Source organism: Marmota marmota, unplaced genomic scaffold, assembly GCF_001458135.2.
Source record: "Marmota marmota marmota unplaced genomic scaffold, marMar, whole genome shotgun sequence".
NCBI lineage: Eukaryota > Metazoa > Chordata > Mammalia > Rodentia > Sciuridae > Marmota > Marmota marmota.
Window position 1 is genome coordinate 19,587,315 of NW_026000101.1, and position 23,458 is coordinate 19,610,772.

Consider the following 23,458-nt stretch of genomic DNA (forward strand, 5'->3'; position numbering starts at 1 on the left):
CATACAGTTCCAAAAGAGTTGAGATATATCACATTTAATTCCTTTAAAAAATGACAAAACGAGAAAAGAGACCAGGAAGTGGAATTGCAAAACCAAAACTCAAGAAACAATAAAACACCACCAATGAAAATGTTTCTAACAAAAATGTTCTAGTTACATATTTTCACTAGATTTGAATATTTGAATCAAAGCTCACCCCTGCTTTCACAATAAGGTTTTCAATACTACAGTATAAATGAAAAAGTCTATAAAAAAAATTGAAACCAGAGTTTCAATTTAAAAGGAAAAAAAAATCAGAGGGTACTTGGTAATGACCCAGTGCATTAATAACCATGAATACTTTAAATTTTGAGTCAGCAGACTTCAGACATGAAATCAATTACAATTCTGTTTCTACTGGTACTTTCACCTTCCAGACGAGTGAAATGAAAGTAAACCTAGGAACATCAATGAATCTCTAAGAAAGATGGCTATTATTTGTGAGTCTACTTTTATAACTTTTGAAGCGGGACTTTAGGAAACAACCTTACTTTCAAATAGAATAACATTTTATGCCTATATTTTTAACTCTTCCTTTTGAAACCAAGATATTGAATTGAGCTCATGTAATTTAAAAGGAAAGAAAAGACAGAGAAAGAGAGATGTTGCCTAAGGATGGTTTCAGGGTTGAAAGAGAAAGTTAACATTTGTCAACTTCAATCTCTTTGTCCCAAGAACTGTCAATTTGGGACAAAGCACATTTTTCTTTACCCTGAATTTATCTTGTTTGGATATTTGCAATATTAACTGGGGAATGGTCATTTTATAACTCTGAGCCACATCTCCAGTCTTGTTTATTTTTTATTTTTAGATGGGGCCTAAGTTGCTTAGGGACTCACAAAGTTGCTGAGGCTGGCCTTAAACTTGTGGGATCTTCCTGCCTTAGCCTCCCAAGTCACTGAAATTATAGGCCTGTGCCACCATGCCTGATTTATTTTATATTCTTAAATAACTTTTTAAGATTATCAAAGTAAAAGCTTCTTAATATAAAAATCAGTTACAATCCTAGAGATAACTGCTATCTGGTACCTCTTTCCAATCTTTTAGTATAGCCGAGATCACTCTATATATGAAATTTAGTATCTGGCACACTGAACTACAACAGGAACATGTTCCAAATGATTAAGCACCTTATAAATATGACTGAGAGGTTACCTAATAATTCACTTTGGGCATGTACCATAAGTTAATAAATCATTCACTTTGTTGAATGTTTAGATTGTTTCTAGGCTTTCATTTATAAATAATACTTTAATGAACTTTATTGGCCAGTAAGCTTTTTTTTCAATTTTAGCTACCTATTAAAGATATGCTTGGAAGAAGAAATTCTAGGACAAAGGATATGGAAATCTGTAAGGTCTTACTATATACTGTTTTCATCATTTCTAATTTACAGTGCTATTAGATTATAAAAGTGCCTCCTTCATGACACTTTTTATAATTAATGTTTATTTTCTAATCTTACCTACATTGATAAAAGAAAATGCTATCTCAAATATTATACTTTATTACCCATAAGACTTAGGCTGCAATACTGTTTACCACTTGGAATACCTTTTAGTATGAATATACACTTTCCTTTGCCTGTTTATCTGCTGAGTCTTACTATTTTTCTAAATGAGTTGTACACACTCTTAATAAATTAAGGATATTAACCCTTTTTTATATTTGTTGTGAATATTTTCAAGTTACTTTCTCTTAACTTTTAAGTCATTATATCTATAGTTCTTTTTCCTTGTTTTATTTATTGATTCTAAATTTGGAAAGGCCTTTCTCATAAAGACATTTGGCACTTGTATAATTACATTTCCTTCTTATTTTTTTAAACATTAACATTTTCATTCTTATTAACTGCTTTCACTAAATGCCTGATTTCGTCAGCATTATATGTGGAAATTCTTTCTTTCTCTATTGAACAACTTTATGTAGTCATAATTAAGATACCAGCCTCTTAACAGTACCTGAAATCCAAGTCCTAGTTCTGTAATACTGCAGTTATTCCTACCATATTTCCATACCGCAATTCTTGGCTTGCCCATGTAACTTGCTCTGATCAGTGGCATCAGGAACAGATGTGATCTGTGCTAGTCCTTAAGAGGTACTGCACTTTTCTTATTGCCCTTCTGAGCCTCTGAGATCACCAGGAACTGTTTTCCCCTTTAGCCTGGGTCCCAAAAGAAACAAAGAAGCAGAGCTGTCCCAGCTACCCTGCAAGTGGTGGTGCAGGATAAGCAGGAAAACCAGCCACTGCAGTGGGAAAGTAGGGTTGCCCAGTTGACCTCAACCCGATCAGCTTACTTCCCAACAAATTTGTGAATGTGTTAGAAATAAATTCTTGTCATTGACTGCCACTGAGATTCTGGAGCTACTTTGTTACATAGCAATAGCTGATTTTATATCTTTATATTGAGATTTCATGGTTTGATGGTAGAAACTCTGCCTTTTAGAGCAAAGGACAAATGGCAGAATTTCCTCTCATCTCACTCCTGTCTATACTATCTTGACTCCAAGGGCAAAGGCGATTGTTCTTTCCTTCAGATCAATGTCATCAAGTGCCCTTTTGGATTCTATCAAATCACTAAATGCTTCACTTGGATTTTGCTATGGTACTTTTTTTTTTTGGTACTGGGCATTGAACTCAGGAGCACTTGACCACTGAGCCACATCCCCATCCATTTATTTATTTATTTATTTATTTAAATTTTGAGACAGGGTCTTACTAAGTTGCTGAGGCTGGTTTTGAACTTTCAATCCTCCTGCCTCAGCCTCCTGAGCTGCTGGGATTATAGGCATGAGCCACTGTATCCAGCTGTTTGTGTCATTTATTTTTTAATGATTTTTTGGTGTGTATACTAAAGGAAACTAGGAATGCATGATGTTTAATGTCCTGATGTTATTTTAAGCCAAAGAACACCTGCCATTTAAAGAAAAGTCTTTGGGAAAATGAGATTGAGGGATACAAATTCATTAAAATAAACTGAATCAGGAAAATTGACCATTACTACTTGATTGTTGCCTTGGTAAGTGTTTGCTCTCCAAATATGAGAGCTGAGAGTGTAATAGGTACTTAACATACTAAGCCAGGTGACCTTGAAGTTATCCTTGGATTAAATGAAAATCTTGATGGCTAAGTTAAAGTGGTTATAATTCCTTTAGAAAGGGAGAAACTAAATTCCCCAAGACATTGGGATTCTCTTTTATCTGTCTTCTCACCATTGGCATCAAAAGATAATGGTATTAAAAGGTCCTAGTAAAAAAACCCTTTACTAGGGAATGAAATTGACCAAATTATACTATTATATTGTGTGTATGTGTAACAACAAATTCCAATGTTATATATAATAATCAACAATAAAAAGGGAAAAATTAAATAAAAAGAACACTTTTTTCAAAGAAGAAAATTTAATATGCAAGTATACTTTTGTGAACTAGCAACTTAGGCCTGGCCTCTTAATAAAATTTAAAGGTAAATAAATACTACTTAAGCTAAGAACATGTAGCACTATTAATCCTGACCCACTGAAGAAATAACTGAGTCTATGAGATTAACAAGAAGAGGATTTAAGCTGGCCAGGAAAGACATGTAGGGTTTGGGCAGAACACGAGAGGATATCCCAAAAAACAGAAGAAAAACAAGCAGGGGGAAAAGGATAGACACTATGAAAACCCACATGGAGAGGCACAGACAACCAGGTATGAAATTTACTTGGGCTCAAAAAGGAATAAAACTCCAATGGATGAAAAAAATCCTTGCTTTTGCTGAGGCTGGCTTTGAACTTTCCATCCTCCTGTCTCAGCCTCCTGAGCCGCTGGGATTACAGGTGTGTGCCACCACACCCAGCCCCAGGTGTTCATCTTAATCCTTCCTCACCTTCTGTTGAAGTCAACCTGGATAGAATGGTCAATTACAAGATCAGCAGGACAGACAGGGTTTATTTTCTCTGGATCTCCTCCCAACTTTTTCACAGCATCACGCATTGCAGCAAAGTCAACCACAGCTGGCACACCCCTAAGAAAGAGAGAATTAAGCAGAAAATAGCTTTAAACAGGTATAATCAGATTTTGCAATTTTTGCCACCATTGAAGATACTGATGAGGGACTACCTTGTCAGAGTTGATAACAACAGGTGACTTAGAAAAGTGAAAGTTTCTAAGCATATTTCCTCCAATAGAAGTCACATAGCTAACATAGTCACATAGCTATGACTGAAGGGTCTTCATCCAATTTTACCACTGTATTAAATTTAATGACAATTAGGTCTAAACAAAGAAACTGGGAAAGCTGGCACATACACTCAGGAGCTTTTACTGCTGTGACCATTTCCCACTCTCATGGTGGGTATACAAAGACCTGGAGAAGACAGACAGATCATACCTTCAACTTCAGCCAAATTTAAAAGAATGGATGTAATTTAGAAAAGTAGGCTGTGAATCAAATTTATGTTAAGTGAATCCTTCCATTATCTTAAAAGTATAAAATTTGGTGACTTTCCTCCAGAAAAATGAAATTAGGCTATTTGGAAAAAAATGGTATCATTTAAAAATGGAAAGACTGTCTCAGAAAAGGGAATGTGATAGGAAGCAAGGATTCCTAGGAACAGCAGGATGTGGACTAATAGTCAGGCCTGTGAAGTACATATTGTCCCTCACAGACAGAACCAGAATGTTCAAGTATAGCTGTCAGGAACCTGGCTCTCTGGGCAAAAGTTTCCAGGACAGCTCTGCTCCACACGTTTTCTTTTACCTTTCCCTGGGATACTCAGGACTAGATCTTCAAGACCAAGGATGATGACAACTGCCACTGGAAAAGTGGGTAGACAACACATCTGGGATCACCTGAGACAATACCAGTTTATTCTTGCTACCAGGAACAAGAACCCCCTTTTTCTTTTGAAAGTGTCTGGATATTAGGTGATAAATTAAACAATCACTACAGAGATTTTTTGGTTGGATTAAAAATAAAAATAATAAAAATTTTCTTGAAAGGCTGACAAAGGAGCAGTAAAGAAAGAAGTGACATTAGGCTCACGTAAAGTCCTGTAGGATGACACGAGCAGGCTTAAATGGTACTTCTATGCTCTTATGCTGCATGATATTCCAATTTAGAATATTTTCAATGTCATTTTTCTTCACCAAAAACTCATCACAGTTCCGAACAGCTGCCTCCAGGAGAACTCTGATTGAAAATGGTAAGCGTACTGCGAATAAAGGAGGAAACATTAGAAAACAACAAAAACTAAAAAAAAAAAAAAAAATGAGATACCATAAGAACCCTCTTTAAAACCTATCATTATGCAAACTTGAGATGAGGCATCAGATCATTCTTCCAACAGGTTAAAAGGGTAAATTAGCTGACAGTTCAAGATAATGAGTGGATTTAAGAGACATTCAGTAGTAGAAAATGCTCAGATTAGTCAAAACCCAAATATTACAGTTTATTTTTTCCCTCCTATTAAAGGTTGCCTTGCCTTGGATTCAATAACACAGAGTTATCACATCTCACTATCAGTCTAGATTTTAACTGTATTATGCTGGCAAGTATTACATATGTTCATATACTTGCACAGAAAAATATTTCTTATGAAAAGTAATGCTCCAAAAGTGAGAAAAAATAATCCTTTTACAATCACTATAATTGAGTCCATAGAATCTTTGATATGAAATAAAACTCTAAACACTACATAGCACTGTCACTGGTAACTGGAGTTTCTAGGACAAAACAATGTTAATTCATAAGAAAACATATTTTGTTTATTTACAAAACAGAAGTTAAATCTTGATATATGAAAATTATTTACCAATACTATCTGAAAAAGACAGTGAAAGAGAGAAAAAAGCTTTGGAATAAAGCTTTTTACTCCAGGATTTGGAATAAAAATAACTTGTGTTCTTGTCCTCTTCTGCTGCCCACACTTGTTATCTGAGCACACATCATTGACTCACTCTGGGCCTCAGCTCACTCAGGACTTTTTACATTTTATAAACATGACCCCATGTGGTTATTACTCACATAAAATCATAGGCTATTTATCTACAAACACTATATATTATGAAGTGATAAAGTTACATGTAACTAAAAATAACCAATGTAAGAAAGGTGTGTGTGTGTGTGTGTGTGCTTAATCCAAGAACATTCAGCCATTCTGTTATTCCCTCTTCCAATGCTCCTCAAAGTGAATTAATAATATAGCTTAATTATTATGCAAATGAATCCCAATTGCTATCTGAGAAAATACATTATAGAGCCATGTACCTACCATATCTTGAATCCTCCAATTTATTCAAATTGAAGAATTTCTTTCCTGGTTGTGCAGGATCCAAAGGCTCAGCAAGGTGTGAAAATGGGTTCTTCATGATTACTGATAGTCACGTGTCCCTAAGAAAAAGAACTTGTTACTTTCGAAGTTGGGCCTTCTTTTAACGATTATAGCACACAGTCACTTACAGATTCTGTACTTGTTATTTTTTCAAAATTCAGGGATGAGGGGAATTAAATGAAGACAAGAACGACACTCTTAGCAAATGTAATGGGCTTTTGTATAGCTACTGTGAAAGCATTTACCTCTCTAGACAGCACAAAACCACAAACTTCTTTAGTCCTATTTCTACAACTTCCCAATATTCTTCCACTGTTAAGAGTTGGGCAAAAGGGAAATGAAGGATGTGTCTCACAGAAGACCATGAGAATGTGAACAGACCTCTGAGATGGACTCGTAATTTTATATAATTAAACATGCAATTACATAAAATCTGAACATAAATGGAGACTTGACAGAAGTCATTTTTGGTACTTATATATTTTCTAGTATAACTATTTTTGCAACATTTTTTTACTTAATTTATTTTTGGTACTGGGACTTAAACCCGGGGTGCTTTACTACTGAGCTACATCCATAGCCCTTTTTATTTTTTATTCTGAGAAAGGGTCATGCCAAGTTCCTGAGGCTGGCTGGCCTTGAATGCCTCAGCCTCCCACATTTGCTGGGATTACAGGCACACAACCAGTCTTTGCAGCATTTTTATTAAACCTGAACACCATAGTTAGAAATCTTTCTGATTTGCTTTGGCATATGGTGGCATTAGTATGTTGACATAGGGGAATCCTTTTGTTTTAAGCACTGGGGATTGAACTCAAGGCCTCGTGAACATCAGACCATCTTTAAAGTATTCTGTGATAGCATAAAGGTCTAAACTCCCCAGATATGTTTACAGAGGACCCTCTACCCCAGAACTTCTCAGATATCTCTTTACAAATTATAAGCAGTGAACAGTGGAAGACAATGTTCCTGACCCTTACTACATAGATAAAGAACAATTTTAAATAATTACATAACTCAGAGCAAAATGAAGTGGGGTGGGAGTCAGAGGACTTGCTTTTCTGGTCTTACCTCTTGAGCAAAAAACCTGTTAGTCAATCCATTTCCCATTTTTTTTTTTTTTTTTTTGAGACAAGGTCTCACTCAGTTGCCTAGGGCCTCATCAGTTTTTAAGGCTGGCCTTGAACTTACAATCTTCCTGCCTGAGTCTCATTTAAGGAAAGAATAGTTAACACTGTCCTGCTTTCCCAAAGTTTATATGAGTAAATATTACTCACATATTCAAAATATTTAAGGAATGACCTATATGGAAGGGATCAATATATTATTATAAAATGAAAAAACACCATGTATATAAAGGACTGTTTGTGAGGATAAAATGTTACAAGTGTGCCTTGTCTCTATAGACAGGAGTTTACCTTCATTAAGGACATAACAGGGACTGATTCCCTTAAGAGGAACACAGACCTGGAAGTTAAGACTGGGATGAAGACATAGTTTTTAGTTTTTGCCTTTTTCTTTTAGCTATGAATACAAATAACAACAAAAAGTAAAAACCTAGTTAAAATTTTAAAATAAAATAAATTTGTACGTCTCTTCTGTACAAGGCCTAGTACACGTTGAATATCTCTATTCCAAGAATCTGAAATCCAAAATGAAGAAAAAAGCAAACTTTTTGAGTGCTGACATAGAGCCATAAGTGGAAAATTCCACACCTGACCTCACATGAAAACACTGTTACGCTAAAAATACTGTCTAAAATTACCTTTAGGCTACCTGTATAAGGTACATATGAAGCATAAGTGAAATTAATTTTGAGACTTGGGTCTTGTTGCTGTGACACCTCATTGTTAGAGTCTGTAAATAAGCCAAAATAACACCTGGCATTTTGCCAGGGGAATGTTAGAGTTCGTAAACAAGTCTGGATGGTGCCTGGCAAATGCCAGAGGGAGTGGTTTGAGAAGTAACAAAAGCGAGCCATTAAGTGTGGAGATTCCTTATTGGTTGACTGATGTATCTAGTTTATGCTAATTAGATAAGCTCTGTGGAATGTATAAATACTGCTCCTGTCCTGCAATAAAAGGCTTCCACTCCTGCTGTATCAACGTACACAAGTTATTCGTCACCCCCCCGGTTATTTTGCTGCAGCCGGACTGCGGCACCTCATTATGCACATGCAAATATTCCAAAATCCAAAATAATCTGAAATTTGAAACTCTTCTGGTCTTAAGCATTTCAATAAACAGTATGCAGCCTGTACTAGGTGGTTTGGGGAAGAAGCAATTGGTTGAGAAATGGATTCTGTCTTCCTGGAGTTACCAGTGCAGCAGGCAACAGGACATGGCACAGGTATCAGACAATGCCGAGTTCAAGAAAGGGAGGTTCTTTGCAAAGCCCCTTTCTTTGGAACTCCTTGTTTTACGTCATCTCACATGATATTGGCAGCAGCTGCCACTTGGCAGTAGTGAGAGAAGGTATTTGACCTCATCTAGGCCAACTTCCTTCTCCAGGAATTATGAAATGAAGACTAAATAAAAAAAATCCAGCCAGGGAGGATGGAATATCCCTAACTGCTTATAAAAGTACTTATCCTAGTCCACCTGTATGATAATTACCTTGGACATCTTTCCGGTTAAAAATAAAAATGCCTGAGTACTTCCCTCCCCACCCCTTGAACCACACTGACCAGAACAGACAGACAAAAGGGCAGGAATCACCATTTTAGTTTCCCAAGTGGTCAGTTTGAGAATCACTACTGGAAGCTGAGGGATGCCAGATGAGAATTTACAGTAGGTAAATTTACAGTAGGAAGAGAATTTACAGTAGGAAGCAGTAGGTAGCACAGGGAGCGGGAATTCCTAGAGTCACAACCAAAATGCCTTCAGGGCACAGACAAGGAATCTGTGCAAGTAAAGCAGGCCGCACTGGCATGGTGGCCTTAGTTTTGGAGGTGACAGTGCACATAAGATAAAGTGCCACACAAATGCAAAAGATTTGTTAGTAACTGCCACTAAGTGAGAAGCCAGCCAGGAGAAAAAAAAACCTGTCAATACTGTTTTTTTTTTTTTAATTTATTTTTTTATTAGTTGTTAATGAATCTTTATTTTATTTGTTTATTTATATGCAGTGCTGAGAATCAAACCCAGTGCCTCAAACATGCTAGGCAAGCACTCTACAATTGAGACCCAACCCCAGCCCAATACTCTGTTTAATAAGAAACATACTGCTTATCTGCCTGCAGAAGTTTACAAATCTGTGGGCTCAGAAATAAGACTAATCATTCCACTGACTGGAATTCCGAAAGCATACATTTAAAAAGACCATACTGCTACTCTCTCTGTTATCCACGCCACAACCCCAACTTAACTTTCTTACTCCAAATAGCAGTAACTTCAATAGTAAAACTAGTTTTTTACCTGATTGGAGAAAAGGATCAATAGAAGAACATCTTTACAAAGGCTGTGGGACTTTTTAGTGTTTCTGAAGCTAGACAAAGTGGTGGGAAACCCTTGGAGAATAGATCAAGATAGGTCATTCCTCTGTCCAGAACTTAGGGTTCTGAAACGTGCAATCTCTGTGTTAGGTTCTAAAGGGTCAAGGGCCCAAAGTCTGCTAAGATTCTACGGCTAAACCCGTTGCTAAGCTATACCCATATTTGCCACCATACACAGGGGACCAGATGTGTCTATTTACTTTCTCTGTAGCTTACAAACAGCCTTGACATTATTAACACTGGAAGCCTCACATCATTCCTGCTATTCCCACCATCCTTCAAAGCCCATATTTCAGATGGATACAAGACCAATATTGACTCTTAGAGAAAGCGGTTTGTGTGAAGAGCTCTACTGTCTGCCTCCTGTTTCCTTTCAAAACTAGCTGTCTACATTCATTAGTCATGAAGAAAATTTGACTTGTAGAGGTTAGGGGAAAGAGGAAGCAATTACCACTTGCTAAACAGGAGCATGTGCCAAATTCTTCAAACTGTCTTCTCTAATCCTGGCAACAGCTTCATAAATTAAAACATATCATTATTCCCATTTTATAACTGTGGAAACTGCAGCTCAAAGGGATGGAAAAACTTGCCCATGGGAATATATCTAGTAAGAGGAAGAGCTAGATTTTGAACCCTGGCTCTTTCTATTGCCTCACTATACCTTGACAGATGCGGCAGCTCCTGCTCTGAAGGTCACTACCAGGCCCCTAGAGCTGAAAATAGCCATAAGAAATCCTCTAGAGATTCAGGTTTGAAAGCTGGTGCTGTCTTTACTTCTCTCCACTGGTCCCCTGGCACCTAGTCAGACCAGGAATTGTCACTTGTCCCTCCCACTCTTTACTGAGCCATAGGTCAATAGGAAACAGTAACAGCTATATTAAGGCAGAAAAAAAAAAAAAAAAGGCTTTGCTTGGAAGGTGGGGAAAAGCCCCTCCACAGAAGTTGGCAGGACACAGGAATCCAGAACTGCTCTAAGGTTCCACCTATAATATCACCCTTGTGGCAAATCTGGAGGTCTCTATGGGTTAGTAACCCCCTGAGAAACCCCCTTCATAACCTTAAAATGACCCCCTTAAACTCCCTTACAATGGCCTTTTAATGCATTTGGAGTTTTCTTAAAAAAAAAAATTCAGACCTTACAATTGTTTAGAAAATTGTTTATTTTTTTTTTTATTTTATCAGTAGACAACAAATATCTTAATATGGCAGTCATGATATTTCACATCTTTTTTAACTACACCATAAAAATCTTAATAAGATAATAATTTGCTTCAATCCTTTTCATTAAAATACTTAGGTTATTTTCAAGTATTACCATTCAAACAATGCTGCAACTCTTGCATACAAACTTTGGAATGTCCTTAATCCATTAAGTTAAATAAATTCCTAGCTTTTGGTTTCTAGAAATAGGATAGCAGGGTTAAAGGATTTACATTTCTTCATTTTGTTACAAAGCACCAAGATACCCGGGAAAGGCTGTCTTAATTTAATGACCCTTTTCTGAAACAGTGAATGCAGGTGCCCAAACCAGGCAACACAATTCATTTTTATCTTCTGCCAAAACAAGTGATTAAAAAGCTAATCTTGGCATCTCTTTAATAGCTAGTTAAATTAAATGATTTCCCACCTATGTTAGACATCTGAATTTCTTCATTTATATATCAACTGTCTGTCAAGACTGATCAAACCGAGAGGCACTATGATGGCCTCTAGTGACCAATTGTTCTCATCTCCAAGAGATTTTAATGACATACTGGATGAGACTCAGTTCTGTAACCTGGAGAGCTTGACACTATCCTTGGCCTCTACCTAGACTCGAGACTTGCAATCCACAAGACTTCCCGTTACATGAACAGCAGCCCTAAAATATTTGTACAACTTGACTTTATGCTTGTGTACATGCGAGACTCACTAGTTACAGCAAGATACAAAGGTGATTAGTTAAAATAACAGGCAAAAATCCCCATTTAGGTCAGTGAGTTTTGCTATGTGTGACCCCAGACTAAACTTCCAAGCCGGGTAAGCAATCTAGCAAATGGGTTTTTTGAGTACAACATATGGATGAATGCTATGCTATCACTCATTAAGAAAATCATGTTGGAAAAAAAACAACACATTGGACCACATCAGCCAACAGCGAACGGTTGAACATTAGCATCAGCATTCAAGAGAAATGTCATGCTATGATGTTTATCTGTCACAGCTGGATTTTTAGGGTTGTTTGAAATAGGTGACTTACATTAGCTAAGTACCAAATATCAGGAAAAAAAATTAGATCCTCTGGGGGTCTCTATCCAGTCTATGGAGTACATAAATCTATGATTTAACTGCCTCTGCTGTCAGAGGTGAATCCTCTTAGGCTGCCTTATGAAAAAGAGGAAAGGATATTAATGGGCCCTACAACCAAACACATACCAGTAGGAAGGAGCAGAGGTGAGGAGTGACCCTGTGCAGCAGAGCTCCTGTAAGTAGTAGGGTGAGGACAGAGGGGTTTTTGTTTTGAGGATAAACGTTAGTTTCCAAGGGACTTTTGTAGTTTAAAAACCCTTAAGGTAATCAGTTGGGGATCACCTGTTTTCTATGGTGTATATAGAACACATATTCTCTGCATTGTTTATTTAGGATATCTAAAGATATGCAAGAGGAGGTTTTCAAAATGCATGTAAACAACAGTAAGATCTCTTTTATTTTTCATGTGATGTGCCCACCTCCTTTCTCTCTTCCTCTGTTTTCCTAAATGTACTCATCCTGTATTTTCACAACTTCCAACTCTTAAGTAACATTACTGTATTTTTTAGGGTTTACTTCAGTTCACGAGAAAGATTAGCTATGTTCTTTTTTCTGTTTAAAAGAAATTAATTGGTCCTGCTCCCAAACTGAATGTTGTGTATCTGAACTTTGTGCCACTTATAAACAATTTTTTTGTCAAATGAATGATTCCAAGGAGGTCTACAAAGCGTAAGCAATACTGAGGTCAGCACTTCCCAAGCCAGCAACATCACCATGGCTTGTCAACTTGATTCTTTCCCAAGCAGAGAGCTAGAAACGTTTATTCTTTCCTTTAATTGATGGAGATGCACGTGGGAAATTGTATCCACTAAATATCTCCGAACTATACCAGACAACAGGTCACCTCTCTGATCCTTTCAGCTATTCAATGAAAGTTATTTCAATAAAACAAAAACCTCCTAATTTGTAACTAACACAAGCTATCTCTATACTTGTAACTAAAAGAACTTCCAAGGAGAAGAAGCTGGAAGAACCATTTTGAAAGAGAATACAAAAACACTGGTGCAGAAGAAGCATCCTACAGAAATGAATGGTTCTATCACAAAATAATCAAATCCAGAAGCATATTTCTTTCTTGAGCACTAATTATATGCAAGGCACACAATGTGCTACAGAGATGAACACACTGCCTTCTATGTTAGAGAGCTCAGCCATCACACAGTAATTTGTCTTTTCTTGCTAACTTTGTAGATTATCAGCCTATTTTTTCTGTTTTCTGTCCCATCTGGATAACTGACCAGAATGTTCCACATACATTTCTAGATTTTTTTAAAAAGCTATAATGGTGATTAAATAATTTTCACTTTTAGTCAGCCGTAACTTTTCAGTGCTTCAGTTTCCCAATGTCTAAAATCAAGTTGGTCAGTGATCTAAAATGAAGTTGGCTAATGATCTAAAAAAGTCCTTTCTAAGGAAAAAAGTTCATGATTCACTCATTTAATCTATGTTTATATTAATTGTTCAATATGTGCAGAGTCTGTTTTAGGTCCTGGGGATATATGAGTGAACAAAGAGACAATTTCTCTTCTCTTATCATACTTCCATTTTTGTGGAAGGAAACAGACTAAACAAACAAATAAATAAATATACAAACAATGTCAGAAGGTGACCCATTCTGTGGGTAAGGGAGAGTGAAGGCCATAGGGAGTGTGAAGTCCGGGGTCAGTTTCACCTGAGCAGAGCCCTGAAGGAAGTGAGGGGATAAACTATGTGCAGTCTGGGTGAAGATAAGATCTCATGCAAAGGCCCTGAGGCAGGGGCATGCTGGGGCAGGGGTTCCAAGGAAAGGCATAGAGGCCAGAGTGAGTGCAAAAAAAAGAAAAACTGGGGAGACAGCAGAAGCCAGACTTCACAGGGCTTTGTCAGCCACTATAAGGACTCTGATAAAGACAAACTACACACTCCAGGCTCCACACCTAATTTAACAGTAGATTCCCAACATCAAAATTTGTTAATGTTTGATAAGAAATGAACTCATAGTAACCATAAGAAATGGCTACTTCTTGAAATCTGACCTAACCTTTTGCTTCTCTGAACTTCATTATTAAGTAACACTGGAAATTCTCAGGATGTGCCACAGAAATGATCGTGAGTCACTTGGCAGATACGCCTAGCCACCACCAAAAATAATGGTTGGGATTCAGGGGACTAGGGCCCTGCCACAGCAATGCCTGATTGAGCTCCTCTATCTCTTAAATATCTCCAATTCTGAGCTCACTTTCCAAGTGGAAGCAATGTCATACATAGCTCCCAAAGAGAAAGATCTAATCCAACATATCCTCTAAGCTCACTTCAAATTAGTTGTAACAACTCAAAAGAGACTTCATTTTTACTTTTTTAGTTTCACTGTGGGATAATAAAAGCAGAATATCACAAAAATCTTGGTGAACTTTGCCTTTTATACATTCCAGAGACAGGCTGAGAAAACCAGGCCATGAAGTCATGAAACATTTGTCCTGAAAGTAGAGGAAGAAGTGGGGGCAGAACTCTTCAGATGGGTCCAGACCCAGCCTGATCTCATTTTCTCCTTGGAGAGGTCACCCCCAGCTCCTTCCTAGAAGACAAGTCTTTACCTTGCAACTCCCATATCACCAGTGGAGCTTAGTAAATGACATCTGCAAAGAACACAACGATGTTCTACTGTATCTATCTTTTGGAGGAAAGGAAGGCAGATTTTAAAAGCACTCCAGAGAAGGCCTAGATGAGACTCATTCTTTAAGAACACTGCATGATTTCCTTAATTTCCTGAATTCTTTTCTAAACCGTGATAATCTTTTAACTTAAAATTCAGGAATAAGAAAGAAAGGGATTCAAAAGTCTACATGTCCAGCTGCCAAATGTCTCCCAGAGCTACCTTCATCTCTGTGAACTCATCAAGTTTCTGAGGTCTTTGTGGTCTCATCACAGTCTCATACATGTTTGGATTCAGGCATGATGACTCATGCTAATGAAGTTCCCAGAAGCTTAATATATAAATCCTAATCTTACTGATTTTCTGTTAAGAAGGACAGCAACCAGGAGGATCTCATGCTCCTGGGCTGTTTGTTTTTGACAAGCACATTGTTTATCCACAGCAGGATAACAACATAGTTAGGCACTGAAAATCTAAGTTATCTGATACCTGGGCTTCTCTGGACTCTAAGGAACTGATGGGAATTCATTAATGCATTTGGTATTTGTGGACCACTAAGATGAAGGGACCAAAGTGCCCTTCTCCTTCACTCATAGCCTGAGAAGGGAAGCTGGTGAGATAATCACAGCATTGGACAGTCCATGCTGCAGCAGTGGTGGACCAAGGGCAGTAAGGAAGCAGCCAGAATGAGCACCTAGTCCAGAGAGGGAGGGAGTCAGAAAGGTCTCTAGGCTCAGGAAACACCACATGTCTTCCAGAACAATGAAGTGGGAATCTGATGAAAGAATAGTCTGGCAGAGAAAATGATACATGTCAAGCACAATTGAGTGATACTGTGAGAATCATGAAGTTGTTCCATGTGGATGAAGTACAGGGTGCATACAGGGGAGGGCTAAGAGAACAGGGGCGGGCAGGGTCCAGATCATCAGATGTTCACTGAGAGATCTGGATTTACAATGAAGATAAAGAGGCCCCAAACAAGGATTCCAGGCTGTAATCGGTAAGACCTGATTTGATTTTTCAGGTCACTCTGGCAGTGGTATGGACTGACTTACAATGAGGCGGCTAGACTACTGTCAGAAAAGCAGGTTACAGTACTATTGCAGTCATCAATCAGAAAGGGCCTGGGGGAGAAGCAGCAATGAGGAGAGGCAGAAGGCAAAGATCCCAGGGACAGTTATGACAGCAGAATGGACTGAGGGCAGGTGAGACAGAAAGAGAGGTCTAGGATTGCTCCTGTTTCATTTGGGCAAACTGTCAGAGCCAGTAACCCAAATGGGAACCAGGATGTTCATTTTAGACAGAGAATTTGAGGCAAAGAGGCCAGCAGACAGCTGGAGCTCAAGAGGTAGGATAAGACAGAGGTAGGGATGAATGGCAGCAATGTGGTGCATTATGCAGAAGGTACTATGTGGTTCCAGAAGCACAGTAGCCTGGAGACAAACTGAGAGCCTCTGGGGTGCAAGCTCCCTCACCCACCAGGTCTAACACAGCAACTCTATGACAAAGGCACCACACCCTGTCTTATGGGGGTGAAGATGGCATCAGAGGGATTAGGTTACTTGTCAAGGTCTTGTGCCTGTTAAGTGATCAGGTGTCCTGATGCCAGAGCCTCCCAACCGGCAGCACAAACTATCTTTTTAAGGTCAATTCACATAGGAAGATCCAAATTAAGTGAATTAAATAATTAAAACTTACTTTAAAATAATCTTCAAACTCTAAAGTACCTAGTGAGGACTAAATAGTCAACATCAAGCTCCCTAAAATGTCCTTAATTTTGGCAAAATTTGTATGATAAATAATTTTGAAAGGATAGATTTATATAAATAATAAAGGCATCATGGGCTCTTAGACAGTGACTGATTCCTTACCTAAGTAAATAAGGGTCTAGTAAAACATGATATCCTTCTACCCAGCCTATCACACAGTTCCACCTTATCACACAGTTCCACCTTTCATACATCTGCCCTAGCATAGCTCTCAATGCATAACAAATTCTTGGCAATTCACCATTCCCCTTCTCAATAAAAATTCAAAACTGGTGAATCATGTAGGAGGACACTTTATCTTACAGTGATGCACCTTCTTCATGAGCCATGCCACAACTTGTACCTTCTTTGTAATTCTACAATAACGTTCACAGAAAGGATTATGAAGATAATGAATAATTAAGTGGTCCATATCTGTCTGTTAGAGCAATGGCCCAAGGCAAGTCACATTATCCAAAGATGGGCTGGCCTGGAGTTCTCCTTAGGACAAGAGAGAATGGATAGAACCACATCCACACTCAGGTAGAGAGGCTAATTCACTGAAAGTGGATTAACTCTTGACAACAAAGACTAAAAGCAGAACTTCAGGAATCTGAGAAAGAAATGGCTACAGAGAGTGTGATATCATTTTAGTAGTTTCAAGGCATTAAGGGGCACAAGAATCTGTTCTGAGTCTCAAAGTCACACTGTTTAGTAAGATGGTTTCATGTCTTTGCATAATTGCAACATCTAATTCTTAAATCTTGTTTCTAATCTGCACTTAATATCAGACTCTGTCACTTAACTGCTATGGACAAAATTCCCTCTTGCCTGTTAAACCTCAGTTTACTTCTTTGTAGTTCTAAGATAACAATGCCCATCTTCACTTGCTCTGCCCAAATGACAAGGGCTGCTGGGATAGTTAAATGAGGCAAACACACGAAGCACAGTATACACCAGGAACTCCATCTCTGTGAGCTATCGTAATTTATGAGACTACTATTGACTTACTTCATGGGACTCATTGAGCTCTAAATGTAGCCTATTTCTTTGCTGAAGATTTAAATCTACACTTTAAAACAATAAATATTTAAAATATAGTCAAGAATCACTCTTATTCAATAAAAATGATCCAATACTATTTAGCACCTCTTCCGAGGTATTATTCCTAAGGGGCAAAACATATAAAGATCAGAAAAGACCTAAAGGCTCCAGATATATATATTTGGGAAAAATTTTTTTAGAAAAGAAGCCATTTTTTAAAATGCTGGTTCAAATTAAAGATGTTTTTCATCATTATTTAAAATGTTTAAAAATCCATGAAAGTAGGAGAAAATGTTCGTGTCCTAGATAATGCCTGAGAATTTTTCTTTTAATGTGATGAATTTCTTTTATATTCAAAATTTTACTCCACTGACCTTGAACAATTCAAATTAATTTAGCATGTATTTCTTGAGTATCTTCTTTTCATTAAGCATTGCTAAATACCACAGGAGAAAGGAAGATAAGGAAAACACTCCTTTTACTCAAAGATTACAATTTAACAAGAAGACTAAGATAAGCGTACAATTAATTACAATAAGATAAGGGTCAGAAGAAAGGTCAAAGGAAAGAGAGCTACAACTGGGATTCATGAAAGACTTTACAGAGAACTGGGAAAAAGAAAAGATGGGTTTAGATTCACAGGCAGAGGGAAAAGCAAAATGCAAAAGTAGATTCATTAAAGATGTTTTTCATCATTTTTAAAAATGTTTAAAAATCCATGCAAGGGGGTGAAAATGCAGCAAGTACTCAAGGACCATTCAGAATTTCAATTTGGCTGACATTAGAAAGACTTCTACGGTGCTGGTACATGTGCACTACCAAAGAGATGCAGCAAAAAATAGTTTTTTGTTAAATAGTTGAAAATGAAGATGCCAACTCCTGGCAGGAGGAAAAGAAGTGAGGTCAAGGAAAGGTACAGGTGAAAACAAGATGGGCCAATTATTAATGGTCATCCTTGTAAGGCTGAGGGCTTATACTCTTTTCTCTACCTACTTGTATATCTGAAATCCCCCATTAAAAATTTGTTTAAATGCCAGGTGCAGTGACTCACACTTGCAATCCCAGTGACCTGAGGAGGCTGAGACAGGAGGATGGCAAGTTCAAGGCCAACCTCAGCAACTGAATGAGACCCTGTATGAAAATAAAAAGGGCTGTGAATGTAGCTCAGCGGTAAAGCTCCACACAGTTCAAACCCCAGCACCCCTAATCCCAAAAAAGTTAAAAAAAAAAAAAAAAATGAAGACCAGTCAATCTAGGGAGCTGGCCAGCTGATGGCTTCTGAAGTGATGGTGCCAAAGAACTTTCTAACCTCCTGGTCAACTGTAGGGGAAGAGTTGGAATAGACTCCACAGAGAAGTCCACACAGCACAATGTGATTACAGTTACAAGTGTGCCTGTTCTGGGTTTCCAATGCCTTACTCTCTTCACCCGTTCTTCCACTTTACATTGGAAATGTAAAATGCAGATTTCTACTACCAGGCATGTTGGTGTCAGTCTAAGAAAAATGGAGACAATGTGATCTCAATGTATCTTGTGTAAAAATATCCACAGGGGTTGATTTTAGACATATAAAATCCAGTATTTGTACATGTTGGAAAATTTGTAAGAAAATTTAAAAGTCAACTGTATCCCACCACCAAGAGAAAACCACTCAACATTTTGGCAAATCCAATGCCTGTGTCCAGACAGATGCCCACTCATATATTTATGTACATGCTTTCTCTCCTCAGAAACAGAGGATTGCTGGGAAATAGTCCCATGTAATCTGCTTATTAGTTTAAAAACTGTATAACAGCAATTTTATAACACCAGTGTAAGGGTTATAAAGGCCCATTAAAAGATGCTTTGATCTAGTGCTTCCAACTTTGCACAGGAGTTTAAGCCAAACATTAATATTGTTTTGACTTGAGACGGCTCAGTCTCAATGCTATTTGAGTCAATATATACTACTATTATATACTCTAGTTAGGAAATGTGATGTGACAATGGAAGTAGTTTGTCGTACTGGGGGAGAAGGGTGGTGGCAGTATTCTTACCAAAGAAATAATACCATCTTCCTTTTAAAATATAGGTGTTGAGATTTTAGTTTTTTGTTTTTAAGTTGTAAAAACTATGTATGAATTTTGTTCCAGACATCTAATATTACAAAAAATAACAAGTAAAATTTCCCTGCCTTCCTTCCATTCCATTCCACTTCTCAGAACTGGCTACTCTTAGCAGTGGTACATCTGTTTATCAAACAATTATGAGGCTACTTTAAAATACATAAAATGTATAATCACATGTATATTCAACTTATGTACATATACAGATATACAACTGTGCATGTATATACATGTAAACACAGTATACACATACCACAATGTATAAGATAACACAAATATCAGGAGGATTTTTCTTTCTTTTTGAATACTTCCTTTTTCCCTGCCCCTGAAATAAAGACAGCTGTTAAGAGACGCTACTGTTTTTTTGCATGACACACTAGATCAGACTACAGGTCCACCCACTCCAGCATAATATATGGAGATGGCTCCAGAAAAGGAGTTAGGAGTAAAGATTTCCTCACTATCCATGGCTGTGTTCTCAAAACTTGAAAATACCTGGGCTTTCTTTAAATAATCTACTATGGATTCTTCTATGATTGACTCCAAATACTTTCCAGTTCTGACTGCCAGCTGAATCCATCTTGGAGACTCAGGTCCCTGGTATTCATGCATAAAGTCCTGAAGAATTCTTGTTCTATGAAAATACCTCCTTGAAACATGACTCCTGTTCTCATATTTTAGGAAAAAAATCTGCAAACTACAGCCTAATGCCTGTTTTTGCAAATAAAGTTTTACTGGAACACAGTCATGCTCCTTTGTTTCCATACTGTCTATGGCTGCTTTCACAGAACAGCAGTAGAGCTGAGTAGTTGCAATAGAGACTGTATATCCCACAAAGCCTAAAAGTTTTACTGTCTGCCCCTTTGCACAAAAAGTTTGCTGATCCATATTCCAAGATAAGTTCAAAACATACTGTGTTTTCTCTATCAAAGATTGTGAAGGACTTGAATCTCCCACCCCATAACCAGTGTGTTGGTCCAGGCTAAAGAGTCTGTTTTCTATTAAAAACAAATCAAAAGCAACTTGGCTTTGACAATAGTAGTGATGTGCAGGTAAACTTTGAACAATCTGCTCTCCAGGGGAAAGGAGCCCAGATTTGCAGCACTGGCCTATTCCCATGATGTAAGTGTTACTATTGTGGCTTATTTCAAGCTAAAAAACTAAAAACAAAACAAAACAAAACAAACAAACAAAAAAGACTAAACATTAGAAACAACCAAGCCAACCTGTGAGTCTCACTGAATTTTTTCAGGAGGCCAGCAAGATACATCATAAAATGAAGAATACGCACAAATAACTAGCTGCAGTAAACCCCTGGTTATCTGGGACACCTGCTATCAATGGTCCAACTCCTTACTTTAAAGTCAAAGGCACTAAGGCCCAGAGAAGTATCTTCCCCAAATCTGGCTCAGTGAGTAGCATTAAGTTGGAAGTAATTTCTCTATATAGAGTCTGGCTGCCTCAAAGGGAGTTACTTCCTCAATAAAAGGGGAAAAGGCAAAGAAGTTGTTGCCAGGCACAAGTTAATAAATGTTGGTTTTTATCATCACCTTCACAGTGTGGAACTCTGGTTGCTTAAGCTCATGTTTTTGAAGCACACTTCTGATAGGAATATTGTTCTTCATATAGGGCCATGTTTTATTAATACTCTGACAAATGATTATCCCAATTAACCAGCAGCTTCCTAAGCTGTTAGACTGTAAACTTTAGAAAGATAGAGACTGCATCTTTTGCACTCATTACTTTTCTAGCTGGTACAGAACTGGGAATGTGGTAAATAGGTGGTCAACAAGTATATACTGAAAGGATGAAGAACAGATACCCCACAATCAAAGTGGAGTCTTATTTAAAGAACCCAATATGTGCTCCAAGTTTAGATCACATTCTTTTCTCCCACCTGAGGACTGTGCATTTCTAAAGTACTGGCTGCAGTGTCCAAACTGATCCATTGAAGCAGTACAAGCCTTACTGTTGTAAAGCTTGTACAACATACAAGCTTTACTGTTGTAAAGCCTGTACAACAGTACAAGCAGTACAAGCTCTTTGGGTAAAAAGATACCTGAGTTAGAGAAATTTTTCCTTTGATTATACACTATATAGTCATATATGTATATAGTATATCTGTATACTATATATAGTATATATTTTCTATTTTAAACATGTGCTGTCAGAGAATGAAATTAAGGAAAGAATTCAGTGAAGGATCCCACCTACCACACACCAAAATGCTGGACAATTGCTTTCCAGTAGAGGCCAAGGAAGGACCATACACAGTGATTCACCTTTAAAAGTGAAAAGTGAAAGAACACCAAGATTGGTAAGCATATTCTAACAAACTCAAGGTTAACAACTACCCAAGTGCAAATAGAAATGAACACAAGGAAAGGAGGCAACAGCATGTCTCTATTACTTTGGAAATAACTTCTCAACTACTTGGTAATTCTCACTCTAACCTCTACACACTTGGCATGATCACCTCATTGGCACTTCTCTGAACCCACTGATCCTGTTTGCCACAACACAGCTGTAATCCTGATGCACACACAGGTCAGGTCTGCAGGCATAGAAGCAACCAAAGGCACCTGTGAATCTTGCTGAGTTTTTCAGGAGGCTTCCAAGATACATCATAAAATGAGAGGACCTAGTACTTGGTTTCAAAGTGATGTCAAGCTTGATCCCACAAATCAGAGGTTAACCCTATCCATGGCATGTGGTGGGTTGTGCTCCCATTTAAGAAGAACCCCCAAACAAGAAGCAGGCCCAGTGAATTAAGTCTTTAAAGCATTTCTTCCCCTCTGGTTCTAAAAATGTTGCAAGGTCTGCAAGTTCAAAACCACTTTCATAATAACACTAAGATGTTATTTGCTTTTATCATTTTCACATTCTCAGGAGTCCACTGTGGAGCTCTCCAGAAGTTACATGACATGTGACAGTGCAAGAGACTGAATAAAGCAGATACAAGAATCCAGTTTTCTTTTATTGAGCCAGACATTAAAAGAGGTTTGCAGAAATGTAAAACAATGCCATTATTCTTGATAACTTTCTGTTCTGGAAAATACAGGTTGTTTTTTTTTTTTCATAAAAAAATGTTAAGATATAACTGGTCTATTATTTTAAAATGTTATTAAATACTGTAAAAGGTTCTGAGTTTTAATTATATATGGCAAATATCAACCTATACAACCCACATAAACAATGGTTCCTTATGATACTAATTTTTAAGAGGGTAAAGGATACCGAGTCCAAAAAAAGTTTGGAAACTTCTGTCCTAGAGATTGTCCCCTGTAACTAGAGTTGTGTGTTCTGCACGTAGGAAGACGTGCCATTCCGGTATGCTGATCAAGTAGGGAAGGCAGCCGGTCTCCTTAGAATTTGGGGTCCATTAGGGTGGGCTTTGTGTCCCACCCCTTCCAGAGGTCTTCCTCCCTCACCCCATTTCCTCTTGATGGGAATTCCCAGACCTGCCACACAAGCTCAGGGACAATGACCCGCCGTCCAGGCTCGGGACGGACTCCCGGGTGAGGCCCAAACACCCTGGGGTCAGGACTCCACGCGGCCCGCAGTGCCTCGCCGAGGGCTCCCGGGCAGCACGCGCAGCCAAAGCTAAGGACCGCAAGGAGAGCCATTCCAGTCTCCGTCGCGACAGAAACTGAGGGATGGCGGGGAGGTCACTCCCCAGGAACACGTCTCCTCGGCCTCCCCCGAGCTCTGCCCGACTCCCCCGGGCCGCTCTGCCTCGCGCGCCGGGAAAAGGCCCTCACCAATTCCCGGGAGGACCCTGTGGCCAGCGT

The 23,458-nt window shown here is 38.1% G+C and overlaps 1 protein-coding gene across 1 annotated transcript in view; it reads right to left on the reverse strand.

Annotated features, from left to right (window-relative positions):
• The window catches only part of Aco1 (aconitase 1), a 50,462-nt gene extending 28,507 nt beyond the window's left edge, over nt 1-21,955 (reverse strand). The window contains exons 1-4 of the mRNA XM_015492468.2: nt 21,882-21,955; nt 6,297-6,415; nt 5,069-5,237; nt 3,911-4,048 (exon numbers count right to left, since the gene is read on the reverse strand). Of these exons, the coding sequence (XP_015347954.1) occupies nt 3,911-4,048; nt 5,069-5,237; nt 6,297-6,393 (404 nt within the window). The 5' untranslated portion in view covers nt 6,394-6,415; nt 21,882-21,955. The remainder of the gene's footprint in view (nt 1-3,910; nt 4,049-5,068; nt 5,238-6,296; nt 6,416-21,881) is intronic.
• Between the last annotated feature and the right edge of the window lie 1,503 nt (nt 21,956-23,458).